The sequence below is a fragment of the Oncorhynchus mykiss genome, chromosome 8 (genome assembly GCF_057628025.1).
Source record: "Oncorhynchus mykiss isolate SJ-2025 chromosome 8, ASM5762802v1, whole genome shotgun sequence".
In the NCBI taxonomy this organism is placed as follows: Eukaryota; Metazoa; Chordata; class Actinopteri; order Salmoniformes; family Salmonidae; genus Oncorhynchus; species Oncorhynchus mykiss.
The window spans coordinates 34,058,621-34,085,576 of NC_143029.1; the positions used below are offsets into that span (position 1 = coordinate 34,058,621).

Below are 26,956 nucleotides of genomic sequence, written 5' to 3' on the forward strand. Positions count from 1 at the left end.
CTCAATGCCATCGGAAGAATCCCGGAACATATTCCAGTCTGTGCTAACAAAACAGACCAGTAGCTTAGCATCTGCATCCTCTGACCACTTCTTTATTGACTGAGTCACTGGTGCTTCCTGCTTTAGTTTTTGCTTGTAAGCAGGAATCTGGAGGATAGAATTATGGTCAAATTTGCCAAATGGAGGGCGAGGGAGAGCTTTGTATGCATCTCTGTGTGTGGAGTAAAGGCGGTCCATAGTTTTTATCCCTCTGGTTGCACATTTAACATGCTGTAGAAATGAGGTAAAACGGATTTAAGTTTCCCTGCATTAAAGTCCCCGGCCACTTGGAGCGCTGTCTCTGGATGAGCGGTTTCCTGTTTGCTTATGGCCGTATACAGCTCATTGAGTGCGGACTTAGTGCCAGCATCGGTTTTTGGTGGTAAATAGACAGCTACGAAAAATATAGATAAACTCTTGGTAAATAGTGTGGTTTACAGCTTATCATGAGATACTCTACCTCAGCCGTGCAAAACCTAGAGACTTCCATAATATTACATTTTGTGGACCAGCTGTTGTTTACAAATATACACAGACCGCACCCCCTTGTCTTGCCGATGCAGCGTAAACCCCGCCAGCTGTATTTTATCCATGTTGTCATTTCGCCACGAATCGGTGAAACATAAGATATTACAGTGTTTAATGTCTTGTTGGTAGGATATTCGTTATAGTAGCTTGTCTATTTTGTTATCCAATGATTGTATGTTGGCTAATAGGACTGATGGTAGAGGCAGGTTACCCACTCGCTGTCGGATCCTTGCAAGGCGCCCCGACCTTCATCCCCGATATCTCCGTCTCTTTCTCCTGCGAATGACGGGGATGAGGGCCTTATCGGGTGGCTGAAGTAAATCCTTCATGTCCGACTCGTTAAAGAAAAAATCTTTGTCCAGTACAACGTGAATAATTGCTGTCCTGATATCCAGAAGCTCTTTTCGGTCATAAGAGACAGTGGCAGAAATATTATGTACAAAATGACGCAAAAAAAAACACACACAATAGCACAATTGGTTAAGAGCCTGTAATACGGCAGCCATCTCCTCCGGCGCCAGGTCATCTGATGCAGCACTCCATCACTCTTCTTCTTGGTCAAATAGCCCTTACATAGCCTGGAGGTGTGTTGGGTCATTGTTCTGTTGAAAAACAAATGATAGTCCCATTAAGTGCGGCGGCAGGGTAGCCTAGTGGTTAGAGCGTTGGACTAGTAACCGGAAGGTTGCGAGTTCAAACCCCCGAGCTGACAAGGTACAAATCTGTCGTTCTGCCCCTGAACAGGCAGTTAACCCACTGTTCCCAGGCCGTCATTGAAAATAAGAATTTGTTCTTAACTGACTTGCCTGGTTAAATAAAGGTAAAATAAATAAAAAATAAAAAAATAAAAGTGCAAACCAGATGGGATCACTGCAGAATGCTGTAGTAGCCATGCTGGTTATTAAGTATGCCTTGAATTGTAAATAAAATCACTGACAATGTCATCACACCTCCTCCTCCATAATTCACGATGGGAACCACACATGTGGAGATCATCCGTTCACTTACTCTGCGTTTCACAAAGACATGGCAGTAGGAACTAAAATCTCAAATTTGGACTCATCAGACCAAAGGACAGATTTCCACCGGTCTAATGTCCATTGCTCGTGTTTCTTGGCCCTCTTCTTGGCCCTCTTTCTTGGTTTCTTGGCCCTCTTCTTATTATTGGTGTCCTTTAGTAGTGGTTTCTTTGCAGCAATTCGACCATGAAGGCCTGATTTCACGCAGTCTCCTCTGAACAGTCGATATTTAGATGTTTCTGTTGCTTGAACTCTGTGAAGCTTTTATTTGGGCTGCAATTTCTGAGGCTGGTAGGAACGTATCCTCTGCAGCAGATGTAACTCTGGGTCTTCCTTTCCTGTGAAGGTCCTTATGAGAACCAGTTTGGTTTTTGTGACTGGCCTTCATGTCTTAAAGTAATGACGGACTGTTGTTTCTCTTTGCTTATTTGAGCTGTTCTTGGTCTTTCACCAAATAGGGCTACCTTTTGTATACCACCCCTATCTTGTCACAACACAACCGATTGGCTCAAACGCATTAAGAAATAAAGAAATTCCTCAAATTAACTTTTAACAAGGCACACCTGTTAACTGAAATGCATTCCAGGTGCATGAAGCTGGTTGAGAGAATGCCAAGAGTGTGCAAAGATGTCATCAAGGCAACGGGTGGCTACTTTAAAGAATCTCAAATATAAAATATTTGGATTTGTTTAACACTTTTTTTGGTTACAACAATGATCAATTAGCCTTTTAAAATGATAAACTTGGATTAGCTAACACAACGTGCCATTGGATCCCAGGAGTGATGGTTGCTGATAATGGGCCTCTGTACGCCTATGTCGATATTCCATTAAAAAATCTGCCGTTTCCAGCTACAATAGTCATTTGCAACATTAACAATGCCTACACTGTATTTCTGATCAATTTGATGTTATTTGAATGGACAAAAGATGTGCTTTTCTTTGAAAAACAAGGACATTTCTAAATGACCCCAAACCTTTGAACGTCAGTGTATCTATCTATATACATATATGTGTGTGTGACGGGATGTATCGACGTTATGGACAGTATGTGAACAGAATTTGTTTTATATCTGAAGAATATGTAGGATAGAATAGTACATGAACAGAAATAGTTAAATAGGATGGCCTCGACCAGAATGCAGTATATACATATGAAATGGATAAAACTGTATCTAAACATTATTAAAGTGACCAGTGTTCCGTGTTTATGTACATAGGGCAGCAGCCGCTATGGTGCAGGGTTGATTAGTTAACCGGGTGGCTAGTGACAGTGACTAAGTTCATGGATGAGAGAGAGAGAGAGAGAACAGCAGCATGTCCACTCCCAAGTAGCCACCATGACTGTATCATGAGAAAAAAAAAAAAGCTAATTATGACAGATTATACAAAAGGCTGTACACTACAGATATCCTCCAAAACAGCAGGGAGGATGGCAAGGAGAGGTTGGATTTGAAACCACATTATTGTGTCAACAAATTGACTAAGGCTGAATCCCAAATGGCACGCTATTTCCTATACAGTTCCCTACTTTTCGCCAGTGCTCTGGCTAGGATTGGGGAACGAGATAGCTGATCATAGATCTCTACCTAGGGGAAACTTCACCTCAGAGCATCATCTTGCCACTATACTGTCAGTCTGTTTATCAACCAGCAGAGGGAGTCAGTGAGAGAGGACGCAGAGGGAGCAGGGACATTGAAAATGACAGCCTCCCTCCCTCTGACTCAGCTTTTAGTGGCTGCCAGGTAAGCCCGGGGATAGCCCTAGACTCCCTTATCTTATTTAGGAGTGTTGATCTAGAATCAGGTCACCCCTGTCCATATCATCTTATTCAATATGATCTAAAAGGATAAACTGATCCTAGATCAGCACTCCTATTCTGAAATAATTTATTCATGCTGGCCCTGGGGTTGCCCCTAGTCTACTAGCCTAGACTAAATGTGCTCAGGTCACCATTGCTCCTCCATATTCTGTGACCCTGTTCGCGCTGCACTACTCACCACAGTCCAGTCCTCCTCCTACAGTATACCAGAGCATGGACTCAAAATAACAGCGCTGGGGATGTCTGTGCGTGTCTAAAGGCTAAACTGCTCGCTTAGTGAGGACTGCTTCCCCCGGACTCAGGACCCTTGCCTCGCAAACACCCCTGACCGACCTCCTGAAAAGCCTTCTTCAATTGCACAAGGTGTGACACTTCAGGCTGAGTGAGTTTCAGTTCCCCATCTGGTAGATGTATCTTTCAGTCATAATATAGACTTGACCTATAAGCCACAAATTATTCCGCTTCCCCCTGACATAATAATGTAGAATAGTGTTGCTGGTTTGGTGGGTTGTGCCGTGGCGGAGATCTTTGTGGGCTATACTCGGCCTTGTCTCAGGATGGTAAGTTGGTGGATATCCCTCTAGTGGTGTGGGGGCTGTGCTTTGGAAAAGTGGGTGGGGTTATATCCTGCCTGTTTGGCCCTGTCCGGGGGTATCATCGGACGGGGCCACAGTGTCTCCCGACCCCTCCTGTCTCAGCTGCCAGTATTTATGCTGCAGAAGTTTATGTGTCTGTTATATCTGGAGTATTTCTCCTGTCTTATCCGGTGTCCTGTGTGAATTTAAGTATGCTCTCTCTAATTCTCTCTCTCTTTCTCTTTCTTTCTTTTTTTCTTTCTCTCTCTCGGGGGACCTGAGCCCTAGGACCATGCCTCAGGACTACCTGGCATGGTGACTCCTTCTTGTACCCAGTCTACCTGGCCATGCTGCTGCTCCAGTTTCAACTGTTCTGTCTGCGGCCATGGACCCCTTACCTGTTCACTGTGATTACTATTATTTGATCATTAATGAACATTTGAACATCTTGGCCATGTTCTGTTATAATCTCCACCCGGCACAGTCAGAAGAGGACTGGCCACCCCTCATAGCCTGGTTCCTCTCTAGGTTTCTTCCTAGGTTTTGGCCTTTCTAGGGAGTTTTTCCTAGCCACTGTGCTTCTACACCTGCATTGCTTGCTGTTTGGGGTTTTAGGCTGGGTTTCTGTACAGCACTTTGATATATCAGACGATGTAAGAAGGGCAATATAAATACATTTGATTCGTTTTTTTTCTTTCTTTCTTCTACTTTTCCATACGAGAACATGAGAAACGATACTAGATTTTTAAAAATGTTTTAACTTTCGGTACTTCTGTCAAAAGTGTTTCACATCATATAGGGATTGAGAGGATCGAGTCTGTCTAATACTTTGTCTGAATCTCCTCAAAGGGGCAGTAGTAAGCTAGCCAATCTACTTGTGCTTGAGCATGCAGCTGAAACAGTGAAAGCAACTTTTGCGAAGCAAGCAAAAAGAGCGAGAGAAAATGCTGTGACAGCATGGCTTCTTCTTACGAAGGCATAATACTTCCATGCCCGCAGCTTGTTGGCAAAACTGGCTCCAGAAGGGAAATGTGGGAAAAGTTGCTCACATAGCAGATGAGGACCAAGCCCACTGAAACAGCTATGCAAAAGGGGTTACAAAGCAGTGCAGTGCAGACATAGAAAACAATTTCACACATGGCATTTGCGTTGTAATAATATTCGACTAGCAACTCAATTCAAATTGTTTCTGAGTGACAATGACGTGAACATATATTCAGCATGACATTCATGTAAGCATTATAATATGATTACAACGCAAAAAAGTCATGTGAAAGGCACTCCTAACTTAGCCATGACAGCAATATACTTACATTATTTCGCATTTGTCTGGGCTTGCTAGCAGTAGCCACTAGCCAGCCAGCAGCCCTGGGCGGAGTATTGCACCCTGGGAGTTGAAATGCACTCTGGGAATCGTATTATGCTATGTAAAATCCATCATAAGGTGTGTAGACTATTGCAATATACATGCAGGGTCCAGTTTATTAGGTACACCATCCGTTCACAAAAATGGATCACTCCTACAGACAGTGAGCCACATGGCCGTGGCTTGCTATATAAAGCAGGTAGACAGGCATCAAGGCATTCAGTTACTGTTCGATTGAACCTTAGAATGGGCAAAACGAGTGACCTAAGCGACTTTGAGCTTGGTATGATCATCGGTGCCAGGCACGTTGGTTCCACTATCTTAGAAACAGCCGGGCCTCCTGGGCTTTTCACACACAGCAGTGTCTAAAGTTTACGGAGAATGGTGCGACAAACAAAACACATCGAGTCCGTGGGCAAAAACAGCTTGTCGATGAGAAGTGGAAAGAGAATGGCAAGAATTGTGCAAGCTAACAAGCGGGCCAGTGGTGCGCAGAATTGCACTCGAAACGCACAACTCGAACAGGTCCTTGTCACGGATGGGCTATTGCAGCAGACGACCACACTGGGTTCGACTCCTATCAGCTAAACACAATGAATAAGCAGCTCCAGTGGGGATCCAATCACCAACACCGGAAAATTGAGGAGTGGAAAAACATTGCCTGGTCTGACGAATCCCAGTTGTGTCATGCTGATGGCAGAGGATTTGGCGTAAGCAGCATGAGTCGATGGTCCCATCCTGGGGCGATCCTGGTGTCTATGGTACATGCTGGTGGTGGTGGTGTAACGGTGTGGGGAATGTTTTCCTGGCCACGTTAGATCCTTTGACCTTGATTTTTTTTTTACCAAATGAGCAACCATGCCCCGAAGAATTCGGGCTTTTCTGGAGGCAAAAGAGGTCTAGATGGGTGTACCTAATAAACTGGCCAACGAGTGTAGAAGCTTCAGAAATGAGCTTCAACGTGTTGGTTATGTCGTTTTGGAACTCAACTATTAGTTGTGATTAATAATTAATCATAGGTCTAGGGAATGTCATTTGACCCAATATTATGGCCATAGATAAACAAATTAACCCTGACATGTATCAAATTAAATTTTGAAACAGTTTAGATGTAATTGTAATATGATTTTGTTTGCTGAGAGTCTCAGATAGGGTTTTGCATAAGGATAATTTAAGATATTCTTCTGTTATTTAATTTAGTGTTTTATTTTAGAAAGAAATTGAATATAGAATACATACTATTTGTTAATTTGGTTGTTCTACCAGTTATTTTTACATATTGTTCAATGTAAAAAAAAAAAAAAAAAGGTTATTCTGTGATTTTAGCTAATACGCTAAAAATGTTTATCGTCTCATCATTTTGGTATCGAGTATCGTTTTGGTATCAAGTATTGTGATACTAAACCTGGTATCGGTATCAAAGCCAAAATTCTAGTATCTTGACAACACTAATGTAGCATAACACTGAATTTTTGTCTCCTTACATAACACTGAACCATGTCTCCTTACATCTCCTACCATTGCTAAAAACAGACCATAGGGAGCACTAATTAAGAGAACATTCACTTTGTTATGTAGTGAATTAAAAAGAAAGAGTTCAGTTCACACCATCATCCTATTTAGTGTAGCATCTCTCTCTCTATCTCTCACACGTTCTCGCTTTCCCATCCTCTCAACCTCCCTCCCTCCCTCCCCTCGCTCTCTCTCTCTCTTTTTTTTCTCTCTCTCACCCACCCCCTTCTCTCCTTCTCTGCAGCCAGAGTCAGAGGAGCAGTGGACAGGCATGTTGCCCTTTCTCTAGTGATTGAATTAGATGGGCAGTTGGCCTGCGGGATAACAGGGCTTGGCTGGCACAACACAACCCCCCTCTACTCTGTTGCTCTGCTACAGTCCCAGTCCAGCACACACACACTAGAGCTGGGACGATAAGAGGAAAATGATCGACACAGACAATACCGATCAGTTATCGCAGGCATTTGGCTGATATCATTCATTGCGATAAGTAGCCTATACTAGAGAAAATAGAAGTTTGAAATGAAATAAGTTTGCTAATATGGGTGATTGTTAATGGGACAATTGATGGCTACAATCAAATAGTAGTTTAAGAAGAATTTTAAAAAAAAACTAACTGTGGTGCACATTAATGTTATAAAGGAATCATTCTATTTATCGTTATCGCATCAAGTTAGGCAAATTATCGCAATATGGATTTTTGTTTATATCGCCGAGCCCGAACATGCAAGCTACCCTCTCCACTACTGTTCCATCGCAAGCGCGCACACGCACACACACACACAGTCCCAGACACGGATAGACCTACAGTATATAAAAGCTTTTTAACACCTCCAAAGTGGCCGTAGCGGAACAAACTTTGGCAGGCAAAAGAAATGAATACTTTAATGATTTTCTAAAATGTTCATGGTCGGAAAAGTCATTGATGATTCCTAGATCGTTAAAGCATGTCGTTCTTAGATTCATTTCATTGATTTAAATGAAGTGCCAATGTTTGATCATGAACTCTCTGGCTTGATTTTTACTTGATTGTTACTCTCTATAACTGGGAGGGATGTATTATATATTGGGTCAATGAATGCAGCTAGTCACAATGCAGTCAGTCTAATAATAACACATTTCCTGCATTGGGGGATGAGTTTATGATTAACAACATGAACATAACCACAAGTTATTTTGCACAATTCAACAATGATAAGTTAATGCATTTTCTTAACGGCTCAAATCTAATAACGAGAATTATAAAGCCAAGTGAACCATGCAGTGAAGCAGTTGTATTGCTGCTCTTCTGTGAGAAAATGACATTGCTTAGAATTCTAGGGTGGGGCTCTATCCCTATGTAGTCTCTGGTAAATGTGATGTTTCTCACAACGCAGGTTCTCAGCCCCAGCCTAGCTCCAGCCCTGTCCCCAGCCCCTAGCTCCAGCCCCAGCTTTAGCTCCAGCCCTGTCCCTAGCTCCAGCTCTAGCCTCAGCCTTAGCTCCAGCCAGTTCCCCACCCCTAGCTCCAGCCAGTTCCGCAGCCCCTAGCTCCAGCCCCAGCCTTAGCTCCAGCCAGTTCCCCAGCCCCTAGCTCCAGCCCCAGCCTTAGCTCTAGCCAGTTCCCCAGCCCCTAGCTCCAGCCCCAGCCTTAGCTCCAGCCAGTTCCCCAGCCCCTAGCTCCAGCTCTAGCCTCAGCCTTAGCTCCAGCCAGTTCCCCAGCCCCTAGCTCCAGCCAGTTCCCCAGCCCCTAGCTCCAGCCCCAGCCTTAGCTCCAGCCAGTTCCCCAGCCCCTAGCTCCAGCCCCAGCCTTAGCTCTAGCCAGTTCCCCAGCCCCTAGCTCCAGGCCCAGCCTTAGCTCCAGCCAGTTCCCCAGCCCCTAGCTCCAGCTCTAGCCTCAGCCTTAGCTCCAGCCAGTTCCCCAGCCCCTAGCTCCAGCCAGTTCCCCAGCCCCTAGCTCCAGCCCCAGCTTTAGCTCCAGCCAGTTCCCCAACCCCTAGCTCCAGCCCCAGCCTTAGCTCCAGCCAGTTCCCCAGCCCCTAGCTCCAGCCCCAGCCTTAGCTCCAGCCAGTTCCCCAACCCCTGGCTCCAGCCCCAACTCCACTCTCATCCTCCATGTCCATTCCTGAGCCCCATCCCTAGACCCAGCACTCTCTCCCAACACAATCCTCCATCCCCAGCAGCAATAGATCACAGCCACTAGTGTTGGGATGGGGTGAACTGACTGGTTGGAGACATTAGGGTGACAGTAGAAGTAGACCAGGGGAGGATGAGCCAACCGTAGTTTAAGTGGTGTAAGGTAAGCCTGAACTGGACTTCATCCCAAAATTGCCAACTGTAATTTAGAGAGGGAATCTGAGATCTATATTTCAACTTTTGACTTAATGACATGTAGCCATTGATTCTTGAAGACTATAACTCTCCGTGTCTTCATTCCAGCACATGGGTTTCCTATTGATTAGGGAAGCAAGGCCAATTTATGTCATTTAGAAAAAAATGATAAAACCTTGTGTGGCTTTGACTTTCTGTCTTTACTCTGCAACGCTGCTGCAACAGCTATCATTTAACCAATAGATAGTTCAATTCAGTTAGGGAGCTCAGCTAAGCCACAGAGGTCAGGGAGGAAGTTCCCTTGCCAATAGGTTTAAATTAGGAATGATATACAGTATGTATCTAATCTGCTTTGCATTAGCTAATTAGGCATTAAAAGTCTAAACATGGATGTACCAATCCCATATTCCCCCTTTAAATTAAAGTTGGCAATTTTCTGTGGTCTACCCCTTCACCAAGACGCTTCCACTAGCTTCCATGGAAGCTTGTGTCCCACACAGACAAGCCAATATCAAGATACACTTCAATCTCATCTAATCACAACTGAAAGAAATATGTAACCTACCGATGTTACCTCTGCTGATGCTGCCTCTATATTTATGCAGCATCTCACGCAAACATTTCCACTGCTGTACGAAATACTGAGAAATGACTCCAGTTCAGACCAAACGAAGTGAACAATATACTACTGTTTTCAATTCTCCCTCTGTTGTGACAATGATGAAGCATGGCGTGTGAGCGCTACAGATGACAGCCGCTATTTTTAGACCACCATCGCTACAGACATACTGAGGCAGAGAGACAGGGAGAGAGATAGAGGGAGAGAGAGAGAGAGAGACTCCAGGTTTGTTGTGGGGACAAGTACGAAGAATGTATGCACTCACTACTGTATGTCGCTCTGGATAAGGGTGTCTGCTAAATGAGAAAATATATACAGCTCTTTCGGAAAGTATTCAGACCCCTTGACTTTTTCCACATTTTGTTACATTACAGCCTTATTCTAAAATGTATTTAATAGTTTTTTTGTCCCTCATCAATACCCCATTATAACCAAGCAAAAACAGGTATTGCAAAAATGATTACAAATAAAAAACTGAAATATCACATTTACGTAAGTATTCAGACCCTTTAATCAGTACTTTGCTGAAGCACCTTTGGCAGCGATTAAAGCCTTGAATCTTCTTCGGTATGATGCGACATGCTACACCTGTATTTGGGGAGTTTCTACCATTCTTCTCCGCAGATCCTCTCAGGCTCTGTCAGGTTGGATGGGGAGCGTCGCTGCACAGCTATTTTCAGGTCTCGCCAGAGATGTTAGATTGGGTTCAAGTCGGGCTCTGGCTGGGCCACTCAAGGACATTCAGACATTTGTCCCGAAGTAACTCCTGGCGTTGTTTTGGCTGTGTGCTTAAGGTTCTTGTCCTGTTGGAAGGTGAACCTTTGACCCAGTATGAAGTCCTGAGCGCTCTGGAGCAGGTTTTCATCAAGGATCTTTCTGTACTTTGCTCCGTTCAAATCCCCACAGCATGATGCTACCACCACCATGCTTCACCGTAGGGATGGTGCCAGGTTTCCTCCAGATGTGACGCTTGGCATTCAGGCCAAAGAGTTCAATCTTGGTTTCATCAGACCAGAGAATCTCTCATGGTCTAAGCGTCTTTAGGTGACTTTTGGCAAACTACAAGCGGGCTGTCGTGTGCCCTTTACTGAATAGTGGCTTCTGTCTGCCCACTCTACCATAAAGGACTGATTGGTGGAGTGTTGAGAGATGGTTGTCCTTCTGGAAGGTTCTCCCATCTCCACAGAGGAACTCTGCAGCTGGGTCAGAGTGACCATCGAGTTCTTGGGCACCTCCTTGACTAAGGCCCTTCTCCCCCAATTGCTCAGTTTGGCCGGGCGGGCCAGCACTAGGTAAAGTCTTGGTGGTTCCAAATTTCTTCCATTTAAGAATGATGGAGGCCACTGTGTTCTTGGGGACCTTCAATGCTGCAGACATTTTTTGGTACCCTTCCCCAGATCTGTGCCTGGACACAATACTGTCTCCGAGCTCTACGGACAATTCCTTCAGCCTCATTGCTTGGTTTTGGCTCTGACATGCATTGTTAACTGCGGGACCTTATATAGACATGTGTGTGCCTTTCCAAATCATGTTCAATCAATTGTATTTACCACAGATGGACTCCAATCAAGTTGTAGAAATCTCAAGGATGATCAATGGAAACAGGATGCACCTGAGCTCAATTACAAGTCGCATAGCAAAGGGGTCTGATTACTTATGTAAATAAGGTATTTCAGTTTTTTAATTTGGGTAAATTAGCTTGCATTTCTAAAAACCTGTTTTCGCTTTGTCATTATGGGGTATTGTGTGTAGATTGATGAGGAAATAAAACTATTGAATCAATTTTAGAGTAAGGCTATAACATAATAAAATGTGGAATAAGGGAAGGGGCGTGAATACTTTCTGAATGCACTGTATATTCTGGGCTATAACGGGGTAAGACACTTATATTATACTAAGCTCATTAGGTACTATGTTATATTCTTCAAGAATCAATGGGTATACATCATTAATTGAATATCAATAAATATTTCAGATTGCACTTCTAAGTGTCTACGCTCCATTCTTTTCTTCATTTTACTCATTTAGCAGACACTCGTATCCAGATCGACTTACAACTAGGTCATTCGTTTGAACCCTTTGTATGTTTTTCATGTTTTGAACAGGTATTTTGATTAATTTCATCCAGAGCCACTTGTTATGAAAGTTGTCATTCATTCAAAGTGTTCTGTTTCTGTGGTACTCAGAGGTTGAGAGATGGATCATTGAGCTAATCTGATATACCGGTAGGACCTACTGTGAGATGGCCACCGATATGGGCGTAATAGGCGATATGGGCGTAATAGGCGATATGGGCGTAATAGGCGATATGGGCGTAATAGGCGATATGGGCGTAATAGGCGATATGGGCGTAATAGGCAATATGGGCGTAATAGGCGATATGGGCGTAATAGGCGATATGGGCGTAATAGGCGATATGGGTGTAATAGGCGATATGGGCGTAATAGGCGATATGGGCGTAATAGGTGATATGGGCGTAATAGGCGATATGGGCTCCGGTGCCATCAGACGTTTGTTTATCTCTAACTTTGTATCTGAAAGGTGAGACTAAACTTGGTATGAAGACATTGACTGGAATGTATTTATATTTTTCAATTATTTTTTGGTTATAGTGTCTGACACGCCCCCCAGGGGCCAAATCTGGGGTGGGTCCATATCTATATATTTTCAGTGTACATACAACTAACTACCTTTGTGCTTTTATCACAATGTTTACTATTATGTCCACATTTTTCAACTTATTCGTAAACCACTAGTATACAAAGGAGAGATTATTTTATTTTATCCATATTAACACAGAACCCTTGGGGTCAAAATTGACCCCTGTTGGGGCTTTTATGGTTAAGATATCTAAGTGAGAACCACATATCACAGTCTTAGTAAGTACATTTTCCCTCAGTGGTAGTAGGAAAAGACAAGTGCAGGTCATTTTTTGGGGACCGTGTTTTTTTTTTTAAAGATACTGTACTCTTTGAAGAGGTATGGTTTCAGAAGATTTTCGGAAGATGGGAAGGGACTTCTCTGTCCTGACGTTAGGGGGAAGCTTTTTCCGCCATTGAGTTGCCGGGACAGAGAAGAGCTTTGATTGGGCTGAGCGAGAGCTGCTTGTCATATTGATTGCTGCTGCCATCGTCTCTCTCTGTCACTGATCATATGACTCTTTCCATTTGTGGAAATGAAAGCACCGACAACGTCATTCATTCTAAACTTGTGACAGTAATATTCCGACTGTCTGGGAGGGAGGGGGGGGTCCCACACACACACACACACACACACACACACACGCCCTCTGCATCAAACACCCTACAGCAATGGAAGTGAGAAGCGCCAAACCAGAACCTATCTATCCATCCCATCAATCCAGGTCAGCTTACTGTTCTGTCTCCTGGTGTGGTGCAGTGTGAGGGCCGGGTTGGGTTTCCATCAGCGTGTGTGTGTGCGTGTCCGTGTGTGTGTGCGTGTGTGTGTGTGTGCGTGTTAGGCTGAGTTGTATTGGGTTTCGATCAGCATGATTCCCTGCTGTGTAGAGAGACCAAGGTCCTGCAGACTACTGCATGGTGCTCTGTGGGGTGGCAGATGATGTCAATGCAAGCCTTTCATTAGAAACCAAGGCCGGTTGCCAATGCACATTGCCATTTATCTCTTTTCAGTTACAGTATTGTGATGTACTGCACTGTGTATTGTATGCTAGTAATGGACCGAGTTTCAGATGTACTCATGTGTAAACTTTTTACACCGAAAAGATTGACAGTGTTGACCAAATCCTCATCTTCCTCTTCCTTCGTCCTCCAACCCCCTCCACCTACTCCTCATCTTCCTCCTCCCCAGCAGCATACCACCATGCACCCCACTGCTGGCTTGCCTCTGAAGCTAAGCAGGGTTGGTTCTGGTTGGTCCTTGGATAGGAGACCAGATGCTGCTGGAAGTGGTGTTGGAGTGTCAGTAGGAGGCACTCTTTCCTCTGGTCTGAAAAAATTATAACATCCCAGTGCACCAGGGCAATGATTGGGGACATTGCCCTGTGTAGGGTTCTGTCTTTCGGATGGGACGTTAAACGGGTGTCCTTACTCTCTGTGGTCACTAAAGATCCCATGGCACTTATTATAAGAGTAGCGGTGCTAAACCCGGTGTCCTGGCTATCTTCCCAATCTGGCCCTCGTACCATCATGGCCACCTAATTCTCCCAAGGTTCAAATTGGCTCATTCATCTCCCTGTAACTATTCCCCAGGTTGTTGCTGTAAATGAGAATATGTTCTCAGTCAGCTTACCTGGTAAAATAAGGGTAAAATGAAAAATCCTCATCATTAGAATACAGCACCAAGTGCACATTTGCTCCCCCCTTCTCCCCCAGTGCATATGCTCCCCTTAGGCTAATTACAGTGTGAAGGCTGTATTCAGCAGGATCCATACATTAACTTCATTACTCTGCTGTTCATCACTGATGACTCGGCAACATCTACATCATCACAACAAGACCAAACACACACTGGCAACCCAGTCACTTACCTGACACCACTGCCATTACCCCGGAACCTAGATAGAGTACCGCAGTATGAGTCAAAATACCCATAAAACCTAGTGGTCAAACAAGGAAATGGTTCCAATCGTATTTTTAGAAACACTTAAAATAAGGGCTGTGTTTCATGTAGGCTTACCCTGGTGTGATGTTTTGATAACCGTGTAAATCTCTCTTGGACAAGGTGACTTTTATCTATTTATTTAGCTAAAATGCTAAAATTGTGCACAACATGACTTGAACATATCTAGCTACAACCAGGCCTGCCCTGAGAATAGTCTTGGTTTCCACTAATGCAATTCTTCATGCAGAGTGGGGGACAGAGAGACTAGCAACTAATGGAGGAAGTTATTTCTGATTTCTGCACGTAAAAATTAGCACGGGAAAGGAGTGGTTTTTATCAGGATCGGACAGAATCATTCCGGGGTTTATAAAACTACGGAATACGGAAAGGACAAGACGGGACAGGAATGAATTTTCACTCCTTGGTCAACCTCGGGTCAACAACGTGGTAAGAAAATGCATGACATATTCTGCTATTCTTTCAGGCGTGCAATGATGTCAGAGGGGGAAAAAACGGTGTTTGTTGTTTGCAGTAACTTTTTAGCTATTGTAATATCGCAAACAAATGCAAGCTTCACGAATAAGGATTCCATCTTTAACATGTGATGACAATGCAACATAACAGAATAACAGGGATGACATTTACTGTCTCGTGTGGCCAGAAACAACTGTCTGAAAGCCACGCTCGGACTAAACCACGCCTGCAGTTTTCTGATCTGATCCTCTCGGTCATATCTTAATAACCCAACATCAATAACTCAGCATCAACAACCCTACCTGACTCTTTTTTAAATCAAATCAAATTTGATTTGTCACATACACATGGTTAGCAGATGTTAATGCGAGTGTAGCGAAATGCTTGTGCTTCTAGTTCCGACAATGCAGTAATAACCAAAGAGTAATCTAACTTAACAATTCCACAACTACTACCTTATACACACACGTGTAAAGGGATAAAGAATATGTACATAAAGATATATGAATGCGGGATGGTACAGAGCGGCATAGGCAAAATGCAGTAGATGGTATCGAGTACAGTATATACATATGAGATGAGTAAAATAGGGTATGTATGCATAAAAGTGTCATTGTTTAAAGTGGCTAGTGATACATGTATTACATAAGGATGGCAAGATGCAGTAGATGGTATCGAGTACAGTATATACATATGAAATGCGTAATGTAGGGTATGTAAACATTATATTAAGTGGCATTGTTTAAAGTGACTAGTGATACATTTTTGTACATCCATTTTCCATTATTAAAGTGGCTGGAGTTGAGTCAGTATGTTGGCAGCAGCCACTCAATGTTAGTGGTGGCTGTTTAACAGTCTGATGGCCTTGAGATAGAAGCTGTTTTTCAGTCTCTAGGTACCTGCTTTGATGCACCTGTACTAACTTTGCCTTCTGGGTGATAGTGGGGTGAACAGGCAGTGGCTCAGGTGGTTGTTGTCCTTGATGATCTAAGAAAACAACCCAACTAAGTGACCCAATGCCTGCAACCCAGCAGTTGGGTCATCCAAACAACCCAGCATTTGAGAGTGTAGGCTAGGTTGAAGCTACTGTAGTTAGCTAGCGACCTAAGCCAACAACTACTAATTATCATCATAAACAAATGTCATTAGCATCACAAAAACTTTTCAGAATTAAAACAGGAGGCTACAGTAATATAAGATTCTGTAGTTGGCTTGACAGCCAATATTGTATTATTCAACTTTGCTATTAAAATACTGTGCATCCGGAAAATATTCAGACCCCTTCTCTTTTTCCACATTTTGTTACGTTACAGCCTATTTCTAAAATGGATTAAAAAAAAAAAAAATCCTCATCAATGTACACACAATACCTTATCATGCCATTTTTTTTAGACATTTTTGCAAATGTATAAAGTAAATAAAATAAAAACAGAAATACCTTATTTACATAAGTATTCAGACCTTTTGCTATAAGGCTCGAAATTGAGCTCAGGTGCATCCTGTTTCCATTGATCATTCTTGAAATGTTTCTAAAACTTGATTGGAGTCCACCTGTGGTAAATTCAATTAATTGGACATGATTTGGGAAGGCACACACCTGTCTATATAAGGTCCCACAGTTGACAGTGCATGTCAGAACAAAAACCAAGCCATGGGTTCAAAGGAATTATCTTGTGTCAACTCACAGATCTGGGGAAGGGTACCAAAAAATGTAGTTACCATTGAACATTCTCAAGAACACAGTGGCCTCCATCATTCTTCTTTTTACCCCCTTTTCTCCCCAATTTCATGGTATCCAATTGTTAGTAGTTACTATCTTGTCTCATCACTACAACTCCTGTATGGGCTCGGGAGAGACGACACTAGGCCTCCCTAACCCGGACGACACTAGGCCAATTGTGCGTCAACCCACGGACCTCCCGGCCACAGCCGGCTGCGACAGAGCGCGAACCCAGAGTCTCTGGTTGCTAGCTAGGGCTGCGATGCAATTCCCGAGACCACTGCGCCACCCGGGAGGCCCCTCTCCATCATTCTTAAATAGAAAAAGTTTGGAAAAACAAAGACTTTTCCTAGAGCTGGCCGCCCGGCCAAACTGAGCAATCGGGGGAGAAGGGCCTTGGTCAGGGAGTTGACCAAGAACCCAATGTTCAATCTGACAGAGCTCCAGAGTTCCTTGGGATAATCTTCCAGAAGGACAATCATCTCTGCAGTACTCCACCAATAAGGCCTTTATGGTAGAGTGGCCAGATGGAACCCACTCCTCAGTAATGTGGGCACATGACAGCCCGCTTGGAGTTTCACCTAAAGACTCTTTGGCCTGAATGCCAAGCATCACGTCTGGAGGAAACCTGGCACCATCCCTACGGTGAAGCATGGTGGTGGCAGCATCATGCTGTGGTGAAGTATATCAGAGGCAGGGATTGGGAGACTTGAAGGATTGAGGGAAAGATGAACAAAGGAAAGTACAGAGAGATCCTTGAAGGTTCACCTTCCAACAGGACACCGCCAAGACAACACAGAAATGGCTTCGGGACAAGTCTTTTGAATGTCCTTGAGTGGGCCAGCCAGAGCCCGGACTTGAATCTTATCGAATATCTCAGGAGAGACCTGAAAATAGCTGTGCAGCGACGCTCCACATCAACCTGACAGAGCTTGAGAGGATCTGCAGAGAAGAATGGGAGAAACTCCCCAAATACAAGTGTGCCGAGCTTGTAGCATCATACCCAAGAAGATTTGAGGCTGTACTCGCTGCCAAAGGTGCTTCAACAAAGTACTGAGTAAAGGGTCTGAATACTTATGTAAATGTGATATATGTAAAAAAAATAATAATAATAAGAAAAAAGGAATAATTTCTTAAAAATCTAAAAACCTGTTTTTGTTTTGTCATTATGGGGTATTGTGTGTAGATTGATGAGGGAAAAAACAATTACATCAATTTTAGAATAAGGATGTAACGTAACAAAATGTGGAAAAAGCCACTAGCTTAAGTTGAAAACAAACATGCTAGCAGTTCATTGGGTTGGCTCCCCCCCTTGGGTTGTGCCGTGGTGGAGAACTTTGTCGGCTATACTCGACCTTGTCTCAGGATCGTAAGTTGGTGGTTGAAGATATCCCTCTAGTGGTGTGGGGGCTGTGCTTTGGCAAAGTGGGTGAGGTTATATCCTTCCTGTTTGGCCATGTCCGGGGGTATCATCGGATGGGGCCACAGTGTCTCCTAACCCCTCCTGTCTCAGCCTCCAGTATTTATGCTGCAGTAGTTTATGTGTCGGGGGGCTAGGGTCAGTTTGTTATATCTGGAGTACTTCTCCTGTCCTATCCTGTGTCCTGTGTGAATTTAAGTATGCTCTCTCTGATTATCTCTTTCTCTATTTCTTTCTCTCTCTCTGAGGACCTGAGCCCTAGTACCATGCCTCAGGACTACCTGACATGATGACTCCTTGCTGTCCCCAGTCCACCTGGCCATGCTGCTCCAGTTTCAACTGTTCTGCCTGTGATTATTATTATTTGACCATGCTGGTCATTTATGAACATTTGAACATCTTGGCCATGTTCTGTTATAATCTCCACCTGGCACAGCCAGAAGAGGACTGGTCACCCCACATAGCCTGGTTCCTCTCTAGATTTCTTCCTAGGTTTTGGCCTTTCTAGGGAGTTTTTCCTAGCCACCGTGCTTCTACACCTGCATTGCTTGCTGTTTGGGGTTTTAGGCTGAGTTTCTGTATAGCACTTTGAGATATCAGCAATGTACGAAGGGCTATATAAATACATTTGATTTGATTTGATTCATTGTACTCACAATGACGCATCTCAATCTTTACAGCCGATCGATTTCTGAGTTCGGTCTGGAAAACTATTACTGGAAATCATTGGTATGCAGCTGCGCATGCAAACAGGGACAACAGAGAGGATCAAAATAGAATCTACCACCACAGAGGCAAAAAAAAACAACACCAAAGCTATGCCTTCAGCATGCACTGATATTTTGATTCTGATATTTTGCTCACCCAAAAAAAAAGGTTTACTTGATTCCTACAAAAGGATTGCCACTACAAATACAGTTGAAATGAAAAAGGAGTGATTTGAAAAGAAAGATTGAATGTAGTTTTAACTTAGCCTATTTGAGCACACTGGGACTCCAGAGAGTTGACAATGGAAGTCGAGATACTTCAGTATTTAGCACTGTGACAGAAATGGCATCTGGACAGTTGTCTCAGGTGGATGGTTTGTGAACCATTCAAAAGCATTATGTCATGGCCGACTGCCCCTATCCCCCGTTCTCTCACCACTCCTCCCCCCCTTCTCACGATCACTGAACATACACTCCCCTACGTATTTAGTTGAACGGTGATGCTGAAATGTGTACAATTGGCTCTATACTTCAGCATTTCATGAGGCGACAGTAGAGAATGTCACCTTTTATTTTAGGTTATTTTCATACCTATAGTGTGGTCCAAAATTATTGGATCCCTTGATGAAGATGAGCAAAAAAGACTGTATGAAATAAATAACACAAATACTGTGGTACATTGTCTGCTCAAAATGTTTATTTTTTTACAATTATATTATGTTATACTATTACAATTGCTCAGAGAAAGAGATGTCGTTTAACAAGTTCATTTATTTATTTATTATTGGATCCCCTGTTATCAATACACCAGCACCCTCCCCTTGTGAGGATAACGACACTGAGCCTTTTTCTAAAATGTTTTATGAGATCATATAACACGTGGGAGGGATCTTATATCGTTCCCACTGGGCACAGACAGAATTCAACGTCTATTCCACGTTGATTCAACCAGTCTGTGCCCAGTGAGCTATCGCATATAAAATATTTCCTGATCCTTGATATCCTTTGTCTGTGCTTATGGACGGCCCTCTTCAATTCAAACCACTGGTTTTCAATGGGGTTCACGTCCGGAGACTGAGATGGCCATTGCAATATGTTGATTTTGAGGTCAATTAACCATTTCTTTGAGGATTTTGATGTGTGATCGGGGCTATTGTCTTGTTGGAAGATTCACTTGCAGCCAAGTTTTAGACCCCTGGCAGAGGCAAGCAGATTTTTGACTAAAATGGCCTTATGCTGTTCATGAAGCTGTTGACCTTAACAAGGGCTTCAGGGCCAATGGAAGAAAAATTGCCAAATAACATCAAAGAACCAGCACCATATTTTACAGTAGGGATGAGATATTTTCTGCATATGCATTGTTCCGTCGAAGGCCAAACCCACCGCTGTTGTGAGTGGCCAAAGACCGCTATTTTCGTATCATATGATAATAATTATGCATAATCATGAAGAAATTGTGAATAATGATGAGTGATAAAGTTACAGACGAACAAAGATCGTACCCTCCAAAAAATGCTAACCTCCCTTGTTATTGGTAATGGTGAAAGGTTAGAATGTTTTGGGGGCATGATCTTTGTGCATCTGTAACATTCATGTGGAAGTGTTCAAAAAACATATTATATTATTTTTATTTTATTTTACCTTTATTTAACTAGGCAAGTCAGTTAAGAACAAATTCTTATTTTCAATGACGGCCTAGGAACAGTGGGTTAACTGCCTGTTCAGGGGCAGAACAACAGATTTGTAGCTTGTCAGCTCGGGGGTTTGAACTTGCAACCTTCCGGTTACTAGTCCAACGCTCTAACCGCTAGGCTAACCGCTAGGCTACCCACCCCTAAAAGTGACTCCAAAATGACACAATACATTATTTACCATTCATTTCTATTGGGCACAACATAATCAAAACACAACCAAAACGAAAAACAAATGCATCCAACAAGTTTGTTGCGTCACAAGCTAGATGTAGTCATTGTGTGCTAGGAATATGGGACCAAATTATAAACTTTTTATAAACTGACATTTCCTCAGCAATACCAAGCCATGAGGTTGAAGCGATTGTCTGTAGACCTCAGAGACAGGGTTGTGTTGAGGCACAGATCTGGGGCAGGGCGCTAAAACATTTCTGCAGTGTTGAAGAACACAGTGGCTTCCATCATTCTTAAATGGAAGAAGTTTGGAACCACCTAGATTCTTCCTAGAGCTGGTTGGCCAGCCAAACTGTCAAACAAACTCGGGAGAGAAAGGCCTTGGTCAGAGAGGTGACCAAGAACCCTATGGTCACTCTGACAGAGCTCCAGAGTTCCTCTGTGGAGATGGGAGAACCTTCAAGAAGGACAATCATCCCTGCAGCACTCCATCAATCAGGCCTTTAAGGTATAGTGGACAGACGGAAGCCACTCCTCAGTAAAAGGCACATGACAGCCTGCTATGAGTTTGCCAAAAGGCACCTAAAGACTCCCAGACCATGGGAACAAGATTTGCTGGTCTAATGAAACCATGATTTAACTCTTTGGCCTGAATTCCAAGCGTCACATCTGGAGGAAACCTGGCACCATCCCTACGGTGAAGCATGGTCGTGGCAATATCATGCTGTGGGGATGTTTTTCAGAAGCAGGGACTGGGAGACTAGTCAGGATCAAGGAAAAAATGAACGGAGTAAAGTACAAAGAGATCCTTGATGCAAACCTGCTCCAGAGTGCTCAGGACCTCCGACTGGGGAGACCCTAAGCACACAGCCAAGAAAACACAGGAGTGGCTTCGAGACAAGTCTCTGAATGTCCTTGAGGGGCCCAGCCCGGACTTGAACCCAATCAAACATCTCTGGAGAAACCTGAAAATAGCTGTGCAGCAACGCTCCCCATCCAACCTGACAGAGCCTGAGAGGATCTGCAGAAAAGAATGGGAGAAACTCCCCAAATACAGATGTGCAAAACTTGTAGCGTCATACCCAAGAGGACACGAGACTGTAATCGCTGCCAGAGGTGCTTCAACAAAGTACTGAGTAAATGGTCTGAATACTTGTGTAAATGTTTTATTTCAGTTTTTTAATTTTTTCTAAATTAGCAAACATTTGTAGAAAACAGTTTTTGCTTTGTCATTATGGGGTATTGGGTGTAGATTGATGAAGGGAAAAACTATGTAATTAATTTTAGAAAAAGGCTGTAACCAAACAAAATATGGAGAAAGTCTAGGGGTCTGTGTCACGGCTCTCGTCGTAATGATGACCGGACCAAAGCGCAGCGTGGTACGTGTTCATGATTAAATTTGATCACAAAACACTCTAACAAAATAAGGAAAACCAAAACAGTTCTGGAAGGTGCATAAACTATACAGAAAACAACTACCCACAAAACACAGGTGGGAAAAGGCTGCCTAAGTATGATTCCCAATCAGAGACAACGATAGACAGCTGTCCCTGATTGAGAACCATACCCGGCCAAAACATAGAAATAAAGAAACTAGAATGCCCACCCTAGTCACACCCTGGCCTAAGCAAAATAGAGATTAAAAGCCTCTGTCACGCCCTGGCCATAGAGTCTGAATACTTTCTGAAAGCACTGTATGTACGCAAAAGGTGACATTGTACTTTCTCCTCATATAAAACATTCTATCTAAAATCCAAAATGGAAGAGTGTAGAGCAAAATTAAATGTTTTTGCTTATCTGTCCAAATAAATACGTAAGGGGAGGGTATGTAAGTCGCATGGAACACACACACACACACACACACGTGAGCGCTCCCACGCATTTGCACAAACACACCGTTCCTTTTCACAGGAACAATCTGTCCAGCTAACGTGACATCATCCATTTAATCACTATCTGAGCTTTTGGATTGAAATAAAACCTTAACATTGATATCCTGTTGCCTGGGAACAAAATAGAATGCCACAATAAAAGGTGAACATGTCAGCAGCCATCAGCCTTTAGAACCTCTGTGGAATGCCACTCTGTAGTATGTATGGTACATAATGTTCACCCACAGTGCACTCAATGTATTGATTGTGTATTACAGTAAAAATGTTCTCCAAAGTGTCGGAGTACAAAACCCTCTCAGCCAGGCACACAGAACCCCAATTGGGGCTAAGAGGGTGTACATGTAGGCCGCCTGCATGTACAGTCGAAGTCGGAGGTTTATATCCACTTAGGTTGGAGTCACTAAAACTCGTTTTTCAACCACTCCACACATTTCTTGTTAACAAACTATAGTTTTGTCAAGTCGGTTAGGACATCTACTTTATGCATGGCACAAGTAATCTTTCCAACAATTGTTTACAGACAGATTATTTCACATATAATTCACTGTATCACAATTCCAGTGGGTCAGAAGTTTACATACACTAAGTTGACTGTGCCTTTAAACAGCTTGGAAAATTCCAGAAAATGTTGTCATGGCTTTAGAAGCTTCTGATAGGCTAATTGACATCATTTGAGTCAAATGTAGGCGTACCTGTGGATGTATTTCAAGGCCTACCTTCAAACTCAGTGCCTCTGCTTGACATCATGGGAAAATCAAAAGACATCAGCCAAGACCTCAGAAAAAAATGTGTTCTGTCTCCTAGAGATTGATGTAATTTGGTGCGGAAAGTGCAATTCAATCCCAGAACAACAGCAAATGACCTTGTGAAGATGCTGGAGGAAACAGGTATAAAAGTATCTATATTCACAGTAATACGAGTCCTATATCGTCATAACCTGAAAGGCCGCTCAGCAAGGAAGAAGCCACTGCTCAAAAACCGTCATAAAAAAGCCAGACTACGGTTTGCAACTGCACATTTGGACCAAGATTGTACTTTTTGGAGAAATATCCTCTGTTCTGATGAAACAAAAATGTAACTTTTTGGCCATAATGACCAGTGTTATGTTTGGGGGAGGCTTGCAAGCCAAAGAACACCATCCCAACCGTGAAGCACGGGGGTGGCAGCATCATGTTGTGGGGGTGCTTTGCTGCAGTAGGGACTGGTGCACTTCACAAAACAGATGGCATCACGAGGAAGGACAATTATGTAGCTATATTGAAGCAACATCTCAAGACATCAGTCAGGAAGTTAAAGCTTGGTTGGAAATGGGTCTTCCAAATGGACAATGACCCCAATCACACTTCCAAAGTTGTGGCAAAATGGCTTAAGGACAACAAAGTCAAGGTATTGGAGTGGCCATCACAAAGCCCTGACCTCAATCCTATAGAAAATTGGTGGGCAGAACTGAAAAAGCGTGTGCGAGCAAGGAGGCCTACAAACCCGACTCAGTTACACCAGCTCTGTCAGGAGGAATGGGCCAAAATTCACCAAACTTATTGTGGGAAACTTGTGGAAGGCTACCCGAAAAGTTAAACAATTTAAAGGCAATGCTACCAAATACTAATTGAGTGTATGTAAACTTCTGACCCACTGGGAATGTGATGAAAGAAATAAAAGCTGAAATAAATAATTCTCTCTATTATTATTCTGATATTTCACATTCTTAAAATAAAGTGGTGATCCTAACTGACCTAAGACAGGGAATTTGTTCTAAGATTAAATGTCAGGAATTGTGAAAAAACTGAGTTTAAATGTATTTGGCTAAGGTGTATGTAAACTTCCGACTTCAACTGTATATTTTGATCTGTGTTTATGCATAGTAGCGTGTTCTAAAGCCTCAGCTAAAGCAGACTAGGCGTGCATCCCTATTCCCTTTATAGTGCACTACTTTAGACCTGGACCCATAGGTCTCTGGTTAAAAGTAGTGCACTATCTAGGGAATTGGGTGCCATTTCGGAAACAATTTTGAGCAGCGTTGGTATTTTGAGCCATGCCATTAGAACTCTGTAACATGGCTAATGTAATGGTCTTTCATTACGGGGCATTTCCTGAGAGGACTGACCAGGTTAATGATGTAAGTGACTATATATCCACTAATCAGAAATCTACCCTCCAGTTCACATGACACTGTACACATGGTCAATATTCATACAGCATAGGATACAAAGTGGTCTAAGGGAATAAGACCTTAATGTTCTTATTTCGATTCATTAAATAGAAGATTAGAAAGATTGAACGTAGTTTTAATGAAATGTTAGCTATCTAATGTACTTAGAATTAAAACATTTATAATTCATGGGTTCTAATTGAATTGATTTCCTTTTTTGAAGACTTTTCCCCGAGTAATAATATTTAAGGAGATTTTGATCAGTGCTCATTTTCCTGCCCAGATACAAGAGGGAACGAATAACAGATACAGCTGAGGGAACGAATAGGAGAGGAGTATGATATCGCGTACTGTAATGTTCTCGTTACTCATTACAGTACTTTCAGTGAGCTTGCCATAGTATCATGTTGGTTCGATTGCTCTGCCACTGCGATGACATACACTTCTGTTATCCTCACAAACCACCAAAACCTTTGCATTTCTGCTAGTTCTCAAAATGTCTGTAGAGTATTGAGTTATATGGTTTTAGAAAATGTGGACTTGTGGGGAAATTGAAACCATGTAGCACTGTGCTTCTCTTCTCCACTCCTCTACTCAACTATATAGAGACATAGCTGATAAAAATGTTTGTGTCTATGCAGATGTTGGCAAAGTGACAGTGATAGGTTGCGTCCCAAAATGGCACCCTTGTTCCCTATATAGTGCACTACCTTTGACCAGAGCCTGATGGGATCTTGTGAAAAATTGTACACTTTATAGGTAATAGGGTGCAGTCAGATGAGGGCAGTGACAGTGTTCTGTAGCTACCTTCACATAGAGTTGTTGGAACTCGTCTAGATTGAGTCGTCCACTGGGGCAGTCTTTCAGGAAGCCTTTGTACCACTGTTTCAGCTCGTGCTCATTAAATTCCGTGCTCTTCACCAGATCCTCCATCACCTCCGGGGTCAGCTTGCTGTTTTTCGCTCCCATTTTGTCTGGAAAAAAATGTCAGAATAATTATTTTCGAATGTCAGCGGGGGGAAAAGGTATGGGACGGTCACTGTGTTCTTTTCGAATGCCTGGATGGAAAGAAAGATGCTGAACTATTTTTGGAAAGTCTGCAAAGAATGAATTCCAAATATTTTTCTTTACATTGCTTTTCTCCCAGACCAGGTTAAATACCTGGGACAGTCTGGACAAACAATGCCAGAAATCAGCAGAGTCATCAATCAGGCCTGCTTTGAACGAGGGAGAATACTCTAGAGCGGCAAATTTTATTTTACACACCTACTCCACCTCTGTGGCTAGAAATGGCTGTAATGTGTCCACGACACCTGTAAAACTAAAATATCACCCTAATACATTATGTGATATTTAGGGTTGAACACTATGTGTGGATTTATATACTGTGTCTATATTTAGCTGCACCAGGGACAATAAAACACAGATGATCAATGGACCAAAGCATATTCTTGGATAGCTTCAATGATTGTCTTATTTTTAACCCAACAGGTTTGATACATTGGTAGAGTTTAGGCCTGCATACACTAGGGAGTAGCCTACCTACTAGTAGCTGGCTACTACATCAAAGCATACTGTATAATGCAAACAACAATGCAATCCATCACTTCTGCTCTGCCTAAGTACCTAAAATCACTCAAGAACACACATGCACCAGGTCAGACCACTGGAGATTGGAGCAAATGAGTCTGTATCCAACAGCAATCCCTTGAGATTATTAGGCTGAGTGGACCTGAGTCGCTCGTTTTAATGTGATGCCACAACTGTGACTTGATTCATATTTTTGTTGTGCCTAATTTCCCCATCGGCCCACGATGCTTAGCCTTAGCCCTATCTCCACAGCCTGCAGCTGTTTTCACCAAAGTCCCTGTATCAGCCCAGCTCACACTGCTTCACACACACACTTACGTACGTACGCACGCACACACACACACACACACACACATACACACGCACACAGCGCATCACACTGATTCTAATTCAGCCAGATGAGTTAATTAAGCACCATGTACTTAGCATAATTAACAAATACATTTTAAAGTAAAACATCCGTGTCTCAGCATCAGGGTTGGGCTCAATTTGAATTGAAGGCAATCACTTCAGGGAGTAATTTGAATGAAAAATTCTGAAATCTTTAACTTTTGAAATAAATAGCTTTTCAGTTTATAGAGAAGTCATTGTAAATGAAAATAAATGTCTTTTTTTTTCCGATTATTGAAGTGTAATCTTAGTTTACTTCCTGAATTGACTGCCTTCAAATTGAACATAAGCCCAACCCTGCTCGGCGTCACTGTTAGCGTGGTAGTGCCCAGATGTAATGGTTGTGTAATTCTTAGCGAGCAAGATTAATGTAAAATGGG

General features: G+C 42.9%; 1 protein-coding gene across 1 annotated transcript in view; it reads right to left on the reverse strand.

Annotated features, from left to right (window-relative positions):
* vsnl1a (visinin-like 1a) overlaps positions 1–26,956 on the reverse strand; it is a 61,291-nt gene that overhangs the window by 23,007 nt on the left and 11,328 nt on the right. The window contains exon 2 of the mRNA XM_021612387.3: positions 25,404–25,570. Within this exon, the coding sequence (XP_021468062.1) occupies positions 25,404–25,565 (162 nt within the window). The 5' untranslated portion in view covers positions 25,566–25,570. The remainder of the gene's footprint in view (positions 1–25,403; positions 25,571–26,956) is intronic.